Raw genomic sequence first — 13275 nt, 5'->3', positions numbered from 1 at the left:
ACTGTGGTTATTTTGGAATAGTTTTTACATGCTCCTTCTGAGTATATTAAATGTATATACCTTGTAAAATGTTATAATGTTTTAACCATTTCTGTGAATACTTCCGCACGTTATCGTAGGAAAAAAACACATACTTTTTACAATTTGATTAATAAGGAATATAATATAGAATCACGTATCTAAAGAAATTGATAATATAATTCTATTCATATACTGTAGCTCAAATTAACACAGTAGTACACTTTCTTTGCAAATATCTGCATCAGTTTAACTCCTTCCCATGTGGTGTAATGGGTTAGGCGTGTACCTTGTATGCTGTAAGTTGGGGGTTTGAACGCAGTTATTTTCATGAGTTTTCTTTTAACAAATAAAAATTTCTTTGAAAAACTAAAATAGCAAATATTTGCAAATAGCAAATAATATGGACACTACAGATGCAGCCATTCAAAACAAGCGGGCGATACCACGTTATAACGCGGTGCGCTTGTCGCAGTATAACTCAAGTTACCATATAATACCATATTAATACCGTATATTCTCGCATAATACCGCATGGTACCGGAAGTAAAATAATAGTATTCGGAATTTCCGCAAGGTGGAGCTAATAAAGCTCAACATCTCATGTTTGAACTGTCGCCATCAAAGTCTTTACCGAAGATATTACTAATAGTATTAATAATGAATGACCTTGGGCAAGCTGTAAACTCAAAGTATTGCCCAGGTCCACATTCTTTGTAACTTTCTTTGTAAACAAAAAGACTTTATTTTTTAATTAACAAAAAGTAACACCACAGCATTTCCTTGATCCAATCACGCATTTGTTTCCAATCATGCAAACTACAGTAATTTTTGAGAATCTCCTATTCACCATGCCTTTCACATGCTCATAAAATATATTGATTTAGGAACATAAACATATTACTGTATGCAAAACTGTACTGTATACAGTATGTTTATGTATATTTAATGTCTTTACTGTGCACATTTTAGTATTGAATATTTATATGGAATTTTACCACAGAAGGGAAATTTAAGTAGCATAAAAAATAGGAGCATAACGCGTGTGAGGGTCATAAACGATATTAATTTTGGAACATAAACATACAGTATTATGTAAATTGTATATGGCTGGTCTCGGTACTTTAAAGAAAAAATACACACCAGTATTCCATTTCTCCCTAAACATTTTAAGTCTTTCCGTCTTTTGCTGCCTACGCCGCCCTCATGTTTTGAAATCTTGTGACTTTTGAAATTTACTGGGGGTGGACCACATCGGTAAATTTCAATGGGTCCAGGGGCAAAAGTGCCTTGCCTTGCAATCTCCGGGAAACCATTAGTAGCATAGTGAATCGGAGATTCTCAACACTTACTTTGTGCGACTGTAAAAGAATTCGTGATTGGATCAACTAAAGCTTCGAAGAAGGAGGCGCTCTTTTCCTCTAGTTTAACAGTCTGTACAGAAACGAAACATTCCTGTTAAACAAGAGGAATGTAAAAAAAATTGTACAAAAGTAAAAAACAATTACTTTTTGTGTGTGTGTCTCTCTCTCTCTCTGCTGGCTCGGGCGCAGTGGGGTGCTGTACCAGCTGTACAGAAAATTAAAAGTGCCCTTTTCCATTCAATGGGTGTCTGAGTCGCTGTGTCCTATCTTCTGACAGTCGCTGTTGTGAATGTCTGTAGAGTGTATCTTATTTTTAGTTTTGGTTTTGTGCAACGTAAATCGCTACCTTTGTCTTCTGCGTAATAATGTTCACCTCTCTGTCCAGCAAATTAACAATAGTAATAATAATGAACTTTATGGTATATATCGCTTTTAAAGGTGCCTTCTCAAAGCGCTTTACGGGATAAAAACAACAGAGCTGTTAAACCGTTTTTTATCTATTTTTCGGCACAGCCAGCCGGCTGTCGAGTGGTATTAAATGCAACTTTTTCGTATAGATGACTTTGCTAAAATGAATTTAAAAATAAAAACGATTACAATTGGCACGACTATAGCTTTTTCACGAAACCTCCTAGAGTTCCGAAAACACTTGCTTTGTGTCACATTGGGAATGTTTTCACAGCCTTCACTATGTCGTTTTTAAGTCATTTTTTGACCATGCTCGAATATTCTTCTGTCCATATCTTTGGAAGGGAAACGCAGGAAGCCTTCAAACCAAATGCACTTTGAAGACCACGACTTGTGAAAATGTTCACAGCCTCCACAGAAAACTATCAGCGAGCTAATTCTCTTTTTTTAATCCTCCGGTTTTTCATTGATGTGTAATCACGCACTAACTGGAACCCTGGGGGGAGCGCTGTGTGTTAAGAAAGTTAGGTGGTAGCATAAACTATTAGTGAGTGGCTCTGGTGAAATTTCGCTGTGAACTGAAGAGTTAAAGTGTAAAGTGTTTCCTCTTTTTAACGGGAAGAGATGTGGTGCTTGAAACAAGAGAGTGTGTGTTTTTCTTTTAATCCCTGGCGGAACCGGGCTTCCATAAGAATCAAGTAATAGGTTTATTCCATGCTAAAAAAAAAGAAGAAAGAAAACACATTCCATAAGAATCAGCGCCTTTATATAACGCTTTTAAAGGTGGCTTCTCAAAGTGCTTTACAGGATAAAAACAACAATAACAACAATATTGTATTTCATTGCACTATGACAGATCATCTTTAAATCAATTGTTGATTTAAAGTTTGACAGTAAATGTTTATATTGTAATGCATACAGCCTCCATTTCTTTATAAAAATTTTAAAAATCGTTTGCGCCGCCTGAGAGGGGGGGTCTGCTCTCATTGACAGCTGACACTCCTCCATACACTCAAGTGAAAAATTAATAACGCCAATGTAAACGTCGTACTTACAATTTGTTAATAATAAAAATGTTAAGTTCTCTAAAGCTTTCTCAGTCAAGTATGATAGTTTACCCAGGGAGCTGTGTAAGCATGCGTAGGCAGCAAAAGATAAGCTGGGAAGATGCGACACCGAAGATATTATTAATAACCTTTTAAATCTGAAGGGAGATCTAAAGGAGTCCCCACACGATAGAAGCAGGAACCGTTGTCAGAGGAAAAGATGGTGACTATTCGTTGTTATTAAAAAATGACTTAAATTCGAACATGTTGTGATATTTAGAAATATAAAAAGTCAATAAATTGTCCATAATATTGCTATTTTATTTTTTTAAAGAAATGTTTGTTAAACGAAAATTTGTGGCACTACCTGGATTTGAACAGCCGACCTCTCGCTTAGAAGTCAGGCACTTAGACCATCACGCCACTCACATGATGAGTGGTGAAGCAGCCCTTCACATACAGTATCAATAGACATTGTACAGTATGTGTACAGTGTATTGTATACTACTGTTTGTGTTGCAGTACATGAACATAATTATATCATTCTTAATTTCTTTAGATACGCGATTCCATATTATATTCCCTATTAATCAAATTCTAAAAGTATGCTTGTTTACTCCGGTATCGAGCATATTCGCAGAAAAGCTTAAAACTACCACATTTTATACACTTTACTTTACATGTTAGTTAAAGACTTTGATGCTTAAAATGTTTAGGGAGAAATGGAATACTGGTGTGTATTTTTTCTTTAAAGTACCAAGACCAGGCATATACAGTTTACATAATACTGTATGTTTATGTTCCCTAATTAATATCATTTATGGCCTTCACACGTGTTATGCTCCTATTCTTTTTATGCTCACCTACTAAAATTTCCCTTTTGTCGTAAAATTCCATATAAATATTCAATACTAAAACGTGCACAGTAAAGACATTTAAATCTTTCCACGATCGACCAACGCACCACGAGTGCCCCTGTCGGTCATTCTGGCCAACCAATCACGTACCGCGGTATGACTCGTTATGACGCATGATGACATGTTATGACGTAGCCAAATGCCCGCGGTACGTGTTTGTGCCGGGCACTTTGAATGGCTGCATCTGTATATTGACATTTTTTATATTTCTTAATATCACAACATGTTCGAAGCTCAGTGATTTATTAATAACAACAAATAATTTCAAATTGCTACTGTATTGCCACTACAGTATAGCTTGTGGGAAAAACGTTTGTCCTGCATCAGTTTAACTCGTTTAGAGCACCCTACATTACAACCTCCGAGCTTTTTTGAGCTGAAGACCCTAACACCTGAAGAAGGCTTCACAGACTAAACGTTGTGTATTCTCTCTTCTCTTTTCAGTATGGAATAAACCTATTCCATTCCATAAAGAACCTTGTTCTTTAACAATGACAATATTGCATGCTACTGAAAATTCCTTACCATCCCCCTGAATTGTTCTGTTCTACAGTATTCTGTTCTGCATAACAAGACAGGGATGTTGACAGTCCTAGCCTTTGTGAGAAGTACGGAGCTGCATTACATAAGGTAACTGCAATGGAATATACTAGTAGGTAAAAGTTAATTCCAAGCTGGAAAGAAAAGACAAAACGTGTCCTCTATAAATTTTCAGTTTACAGACCGTCCAAGGTCATTTATCATGAATAATATCTTCCATATCGCATCAAAATTGAAATGCTTTTCACAGGTGTAAATCCACCTATTTTCTAACTGCCTTATCCAGGAGAGGTAACAGTTTCACCTCTCCCCCTTTCCTCTGTCTGTCTGACATGTTGTTATTTTTAACCATTCTGTGCCTGAATCATAGTGGGTGAGAGAGTAGGAAGAGACAGAAAAAAGTGAATCCTGTTTTTTATATGGTCAGAAGGCTTCAACCGATGCATAAAAAATATAGCATAATGCCTTCTCATGTTATGAAGTCACTTGCGCCTAGGATCCGCTTTAGTTTCCCAGAGGTTGCTCATAAACTATATTAATTTAGGAACATAAACATATTATGTAAACTGTATATGGCTGGTATTGGTAGTTTAAATAAAAAAATACACACCAGAATTCCACTACATTTTAAGCATCAAAGCCTTTCATTTGGTTACATACTATGGTTATTTTGGAAACGTTTTTATGTGCTCCTTATGACTATATTAAGTTTATATACTTTGTAAAAAGTTATAATGTTTTAACCTTTTCTGCGAATACTTACACCCGTTATTGCAGTAAAAAAAACGCTTACTTTTTAGAATTTGATTAATAGGGATATAATATGTAATTGTGTGTCTAACTAAATTAACAATATTTTATTATATATTATAACGATATTATATTAATATACTGTAGCTCAAATCCTGCTAAACAAAAAATTAGACACAAGAAGAGTATTATTGGACAATGTTGTGAGGCTCTGGCAGAATTTCTCTGTAAACTGAAGAGTTATAGAGGAGACACGTTGTGTATCACCTCTTTTTACACTTGTAAAAAAGAACATTCCAATGTTAATGCAACACAGAAGATATTATTAATAATGTAGCGCTTTTGGGCTCACATGTGTAGGCACACTATACCACTGGTGGATTGTCCATTGCTTGCTGGGATAGGCTCCAAATCCTCTGTACTGGATAAAGAGATTAGAAAATAGATGGAAGTAAAGGTACTGTGTGGATGGAACTATATACAGTGTTAGAAACCCACTATGAGATGACAGCATCTCACTGAGGATAAATTATTTTATAGTGCTGGCTTAAAGAAACAGCCTTTCCACCTCTCTTGCACATCAGCATCTATACCTAGTTAGTTATTTTAACAAATTGCCTCTAAATATAAACTTCTTAAGATACTGGCTCTGTTGATCCACATCAGCTATGTTTGCCCATTCCTTCAATTCACTTGCATCCAACACACATCCTCATACACAGTTCAATGCTAGGAACTACACAAAATATCAAATAAAATCCTCATTTCAGTATCTATGTAAATATACAGTCTGTTAACTTCATCATCATCCTGTAAGGAATCCAAGTGATGAGGTTTGAGGATCTTATGCAAACGAAGAAGAATGTAGATACTGAAACAGGCATCCAATCCAAAATGATAGGCAAGTTCGTGGTCAAAAAGGGAGTTCAGTAGCCGATAGAAGTATAGAAAGAGGGTTTCAAACAAAGGCGAGGTAGGAGCTCTCTAGGAGAGGAATCAATACCGAGCAGTGGGAAGTGAGTAAGGATGGTTTAAATAGCACTGCCTGCACTGTAGAGTGTGTGCTGATAGCTTAACACGTGCGGCGGTGCTTGTTATTATTAACTCGCTGCTGGCACTAGTCAGCTCTTTTGTGGTTGTTAATCTCTGCTGTCTGGCAGTCGTGACAATTCCTCTGCAGTCTATAACATCTACTGTCTTTTTTTTTCAAAAGTATGTCTAACCATATTAAGAAGTGATCTTGTTATCAGTGTATTCCTCAACTTTCCCCAAATTATCTTTTTCCTACCTGCATCTCTAGTCTTACACCCTGCAATAACTCAGCCAACACTTAAATCCTCAAAACTGCTTGTGTTAATTTGTTCAAATCACAAAATATCATATGTTAATACTGGCCATGTAGTACTCTGCATTGTGGAATAATAGTTTCTAGGAACTAGGAAGTAGAGAAATCAAGAAAGGCTTTTTTTCTAGACTTGATAAATGCACATCCTGTTCACTGGGGTAATTAAATCCACACTGAGCAATCTCCAATATGTTCAGACTTTGACAGCCAGAATCCTGATCAGGTTGCCAGCAAGCAATAATATTACGTCTGTCTTTGAGTCCTTGCACTTGCTTCCTATCAGCTGTCGAGTCAACTTCAAAATCCTCATCCTCATTCAGTACCTATCTGGCATATTATCTGTCTACTCCCCACCTTGCAACCTTTGTCCATCTGACTCAAGAATTCAAGAGCTGTCCTCAAGAACATCTACATTCATCTACCTTCTCTAGCTGCACCCCAGAGCTCTAGATTTGTATCCCCATTGATATCAGAGTCACCCACCCTGAGTGCTTTTAAATCTAACCTCAAAACCTTTCTTTTCAGAAGACTTATCCGAAATGTTGCATTTTCTCTCTTCTCTTTTCAGCATGGAATAAACCTTTTACTTGTTCCTTTGGAGACTACGCATGCTGACTCTAGCCACCTGACTTATTTAGTGTCTGTCTCTGCTTCGTTTTCTAACTTCGGTAGCACTTCCTACTGCTTGTCTTTCTTATATGTATTAACTTTGTAATCTGTGGTCCTTATAACTGTTTTTGCACCTACTGTATTGCTTTGAGATGCTACTTTTAAAGGTGTTATATAAAATAAAGTTTTTTTAATTATTGTTATAGAGAAACATGATCAGATTTTCCCTGGTTCAGAAGAAAAGTCTAAAGTATACAAGTTTGTCAGTCTTCTCACACCCTCTTTGCTAAATGGCTTTGCATACTAATTGAATCAATCTGACTACCTATTTTCTGTCTTTTCTGTATCCTGCTAGATTTATACAGTAATTATTCTGAAAATCTTCTTCTTGAAATAAGTCATTTCTAAATACCTGTTTTCACTGTTAACATCTTGCAGAAACTCTGCGACAAAATATACACTTAGCTCAACCTGATAGTTCATCCTGCTACCAACATTGAATAAAAAAAACTTTAGATTTCTTTATTTATGTCTTTATTTAGTGGTTTCATTAGTGACAAAGGCTAAACTCTCTTGGAAAAATGTATTTTATGTGTTGCAAAAAACTGACTTGCTTTAACAAAATATATTTACAAATCCTTTCGCCTGGCAATCTACCTGAATGCCCAACTATCTGAGAAGCCCTTCATGAAACCATGTTTGCTATTAATTCATATAAGGCTCTCTGACAGAATTGCTGTTTTTTATGTGTGCTGAATTTCTGACTCTATCCCATCAAACCTTCATACTCTCCCTGACAGACATGCACCTAATTATTCAAGCACCTCACACTCTGCCAAATCTATTTCATGTGTCGTGGAATTTTATCAAAGAAGAGCCAGGAGAGGTGTTCTTATTCACTCAGTAAGGTCTTTATTCATATTGCAATATGGGTAAAAGCAATCTCTGGTCTGTGCAGAGAAGTGAAGGCTGATTCAAAAGCAAGCAGGGAGAGCCCACTTTTTTATATTTTTTTTAAGCTGATGCAACACTTCAAGGACAGGCGAAGCAGTAATTTTCAATTCCTTATAGGTTTCTGCTTTAAGCAAAGAAAAGAGTAGTTATTTAAATAGTTTCTCATACTCCCTTTTTCAAGCAGCAGAGATAAACATTATTTAAACACCCCGTGCCCTTGATGAGCTGGGTGCTATCACACTTTGTTCTAAGAGAACAGAAGTCACCTTTAAAGGCGCTATATAAAATAAAGTTTATTATATTATTATTAAGAATCCAGCTGCTTCTGCAACACAGCTCTGCCCCTAAACAGCATTTTTAGGATAAAACACCTTTTTCTCAGTAACTTTCTATTACACGTTTGCATGTTATTTTGTAACACACACCTTTCTGTGATTTTTTTGTACATCTATGCTTTTGCAAGTGTTCCTGCATCCCTCTTCTGCACTATGTCTAGTCATGGCTTTTTTCTGTTTGCTAATTTCAAAGTAACACCTGCTCCATCTTCTAGCACTTTAACATCCTAAATTTTCATTTGCCTTAATTTGTAGACTTAATTTTAGTTTTAGCCTTATAAAGCTTAGGTTTTCTCTATCTTTTGTTTCTTGTCCTACAACTGTTATTATTGATCACCGAATTATTGCACTTGACATGACTTCTTTCATTAACCCTTTCCTGAACGTGGATAAGCAGAGATAGTGCTGTCTCTGGTGCGATCTTCTGCAGCTGAAATGTCACTGTTTAAACTAATAAGAAATTAGATTGCTCATTAATCTAATCACTTATTCTACATAAAAACAACATAATTGCTCTCTGAAAATGTGCCGTTTACAAAAATAAAGTGTTTCAAATGTTTAATTAAGAAGTAAAAAGTATATCAATATAAATATATTGTTATTAATTTATTTAGATATGTGATTCCATATTATATTCCCTATAAATCAAATTCTAAGTGCCTTTTTATACTGCGATAACAAGCGTAAGTATTCGCAGAAAAGGTTAAAACATTATAACTTTTTACAAAGTATATAAACTTAATATAGTCAGAAGCAGCACATAAAAGTTTTTCAAAATAACCACAGTATGTAACTGAATGAAAGACTTTGATGCTTAAAATGTTTAGGAAGAAAGTGGAATACTGGTGTGCATTTTTTATTTAAACTACCAATACCAGCCATATACAGTTTACATAATATTTTTATATTCCTAAATTAATATCGTTTATGAGCAATCTGTGGGAAACTAAGGTGGATCTCAGGCACAAGTGACTTCATAAGACGTGAAGGCATTATGCTATATTTTTTATGCATCAGTTGAAGCCTTCTGACCATATAAAAAACAGGATTCACTTTTTTCTGTCTCTTCCTGCTCTCTCTCGCCCGCTGCAATTTGGGCACAGAATGGTTAAAAATGGGAACAGGTCAGACAGACAGAGGGAAGGGGGAGAGGTGAAACTGTTACGTGTCCTGGATAAAAAGCTTAGAAATTAGGTGGATGTACACCTGTGAAATGTGTTCCAATTTTAATGCGATATGGAAGATATTATTCATAATAAATTACCTTGGATGGTCTGTAAACTGAAAATGTATAGAAGAGTCACATTATGTCTTTTCTTTCCAGATTGAAATTAACTTTTACCTAGTATTACGCTGGGCAAACGTTCCGAGGTCAAATTCTTCCAGCACGGGGGTACCTTTAAAGCGGAGACGACGGCACCGAAATTTTTTGGTGCGCCTTCTCTTTAAAGCCCTGGCCAAATATGAAGACAGTACGTACAGTTATAATTCAAATGGAATTAAAAACTACACATCCCAGTTACCATGGTGGTGCTTGTGATCATTGCGTTTAACCAACGAAACAGGGCGAAAAATCAGTCACATGACTTTGGGGCAGAGTTTCGAAAGCTTAACCTATCAGCAACAAAGCGAAATTTACACGATAGGCTACCTCAAACTGTCAGTTACACGACTGTGTATGTCACTTAAGCCACTCCTATTTGGCATTTTAGTTATGGAGGCGAGAAGACGCCCCCCCCTCTGGGTCCGTGATTTGCCGCCATCTTTAACTGTTCCGTGTCTGAATCGCAGTAGCTACGCATACTAAATAAAGTTCATCCCAGCTACAAAACATATATTTTTGTGGTAAGAGGGAGCAAAACATCAGTATTTACTGCTATAAGTGATTTATGAGCAATCTAATTTCTTGTTCGTTTAAAACAGTGAAATGTCAGCTGCAAAAGATCGCACCAGAAACAGCACTCTCTCTGCCTGTCATAGATGTTCAGGAAAGGGAGAATGAAGTCATGTCAAGTACAGTAATTCGGTGATCAATAATAACAGTTGTAGGACAAGAAACAAAAGATAGTGAAAACTTAAGCTTTTTAAGGCTAAAACTCAAATTCATTCTACAAATTAAGGCAAATGAAAATTCAGGAAGTTAAAGTGCTAGAGGTGTAAAAAATACAAAAATGCACATGAGCAAAAAGTTTTAGAAATGGAGCAGGTGTTGCTTTGAAATAAGCAAACAGAAAAAAAGCCATGACTATAGTGCAGAAGAGGGATGCAGGAACACTTGCTTAGATATACAAAAAAATCACAAAAAGGTGTATGTTACAAAAGAACATGCAAACATACTAGTAGTATATTCCATTGCAGCTATCTTATGTAATGCAGCTCCATACTTCTCACAAAGGCCCTGTCTTGTTATGTAGAATAGAATAATGTAGAACAGAACAATTCAAGGGGATAGTAAGGAATTTTCAGTAGCATTCAATGTTTTCATTGTTAAGGAACAAGTAATAGGTTTTTTTCCATGCTGAAAAGGTAAGGGAGAAAACACAAAATTTTGTCTGCAAAGCCATCTTCAGGTGTGAGGGTCTTCAGCTCAAAATGAAACGCTTGAAGTTTGCAATGTAGGGCACTCTGATAGAGTTAAACTTTGATACGGACAAATGTATTTCCCACAAGCTATACTGTAGTGGCAATACATTAGCAGTTTGAAATTATTCGATGTTTTTAATAAATCACTAAGCTTCGAACATGTTGTGATATTTAGAAATATAAAAAATGTCAATATAGTGTCCATAATATTTGCTATTTTAATTTTTCATAGAATGTTTTATTTGTTAAAAGAAAACTTATGGCATTAGATGGGTTTGAACCCCCGACTTCCAGCATGCAAGGTACACACCTAACCCACACACATAATCACATGAGTAAAATTGATACAGATATTTCCAAAGAAAGTATATTACAGTATATTTCTTTAGATACACAATTCAATATTATACTCCCTATTAATCAAATTTTAAAAAGTATGTTTTTTACTGCGATAACGAGCACCAATATTCATAGGAAATGTGAAAACGTTATAACTTTTTATGAAGTGTATAAATTTAATATAGTCAGAAGGAGCACATAAAAACTTTTCCCAAATAACCACAGTACGTAACCGAATGAAAGACTTTGATGCATAAAATGTTTAGGAAGAAAGTGGAATACTGATGTGTATATTTAATTTAAACTACCAATACCAGCCATATACAGTTTACATAATATGTTTGTGTTCCTAAATTAATATCGTTTATGTGCAGTCTCCGGGAAACCATTATAGGCATGGTGAATCTGAGATTCTCAAAACTTACTTTGTATGATTGGAAACGAAAACATGATCGGATCAATGAAATGCTGTGGTGTTTCTTTTTGTCAATGAAAAAATAAAGTATTTCATGTAACAACAATTATACTGATGCAGACTGTTACAAAGAAAGTGGACCACGGTAATACTTTGAGCTTACAGCCAGTCCAAGGTCATTCATTATTAATACTATTAGTAATATCTTCTGTAAAGACTCCTACCATATTTTAACACAGCATACTCTGTGCATTTTGAATGGCTGTGCAGGGGTTTTATGCATTTACTGGGATAATAATTAATTGTAGCAGTAAGTCACAAAATGATTCTTTGATGGCTATTAGAAAACCGACCTTGCGGGATAACTCAGCAACATGAACACACATAAAATAATAAATGACAATACATTTATTAATACATAAAATGTGCATATAAGCATTACAGATCTTAAGAGTGAGGGTTAGCAGAATACAAAAGGTATATATTCAATCACAAAGAGTTACAAACCAAGAGGGACATGCATTCAGTATACCATTCATTTATAACGTTTCGTAAATGAACCTTGATTACAACTTCTACACTAGATACTTGAAGGCAAGTACATCACTCATAGGAATTAAATTGATATCAACTGGGGTTGAGGTAACAATTGAATTCTCGAGCTGTAATGCAGAATGTTGAATACTCATCAAATCTGTGTTGATTCAGATCTCCTGCGGACACAAGGGAACAGCGGCAGGCTGTTGCTGCGTCCAATCGGCGTCCTATGGCCCGGTGCCAGGTAGTCCTGGTGCGGCTGGAGGTGTGGGAGAAGGAGGGAGAGATGTCTGCTGCGACGCGCTGACAGTGACTCTCTGAAGACCAGCTAGTCAGTATTGGCTTAACTAGCAGAAATTGTGCACATGGAAAGTGACTGCGGGTCCAAGCAAGTCACACTCTTTAGACGGGAGGAAGACCGGTTTGTTCCCGATGTAGCGCTGGTCCTGAATCCTGAGATTCAGCTGTCGACAGTTCCAACTGTAGTTCACTTGTTGATCAGGTGAGCATTCGCGGTGGGTACCAGTGGTTCACAAGGCTTGCTGCTGGGCTAACCTCGGGTGGATCCTTTGGTTACGCACGGGCGACCTCCGGTCTTGACAAAGTAAAGTCCTGGCACTCGGACACTGGCCGTCACGTGATTGTCCGAGCTGAGTCTAAGAATGTCCTGGAGGAGCCCATTCTGGGTCCTCTGCTGCCTGTTTTATCTGCAGGAACTACGGTCGTTCACTGGTTGAATGTTCCGCGGGCCCTGCGAGACCCACGTGGGGTTACCCTGCCCTTCCAGTTCCTAAATTAGCTGATCGAGGTGGATAATGAGTAACCAAGCTCTCTGACATTAAGGTTGTAAACAACCTGGGATAAGACTCTCCCAGGGAATCTCCCAGACAGTAAGGCGCCAGAGATGACCATTTATTAGGGTGGCTGGAGAATCTAAGCCTTGGGAGTTGTTCCTTATCAGGAAACTCTATCAGCTAGAAAAACACATTAAATGTGAACCAAATTGAATGGCCTCTCTGTATCACCACTGAGATGAGGGACAGAGGGACTGGCAAGGGAGCAGCAAATTTAATTCCTGTATTTTTAATAAGCCTTGCCGCTACAGCTGGATCTGT

At 36.7% G+C, this 13275-nt stretch overlaps 1 protein-coding gene across 1 annotated transcript in view; it reads left to right on the top strand.

Moving 5' to 3' along the window:
• dthd1 (death domain containing 1) overlaps positions 1-12467 on the top strand; it is a 29438-nt gene extending 16971 nt beyond the window's left edge. Inside the window, 1 exon segment of the mRNA XM_088920310.1 lies at positions 12405-12467. Within this exon segment, the coding sequence (XP_088776436.1) occupies positions 12405-12467 (63 nt within the window).
• Positions 12468-13275: the final 808 nt, after the last annotated feature.

This window comes from Atractosteus spatula, chromosome 1 (assembly GCF_055471065.1).
Source record: "Atractosteus spatula isolate fAtrSpa1 chromosome 1, fAtrSpa1.hap1, whole genome shotgun sequence".
NCBI classification, from domain to species: domain Eukaryota; kingdom Metazoa; phylum Chordata; class Actinopteri; order Semionotiformes; family Lepisosteidae; genus Atractosteus; species Atractosteus spatula.
Note: the sequence above shows the minus strand (reverse complement) of the source record. Positions and strands in the feature narration are given on the sequence as shown.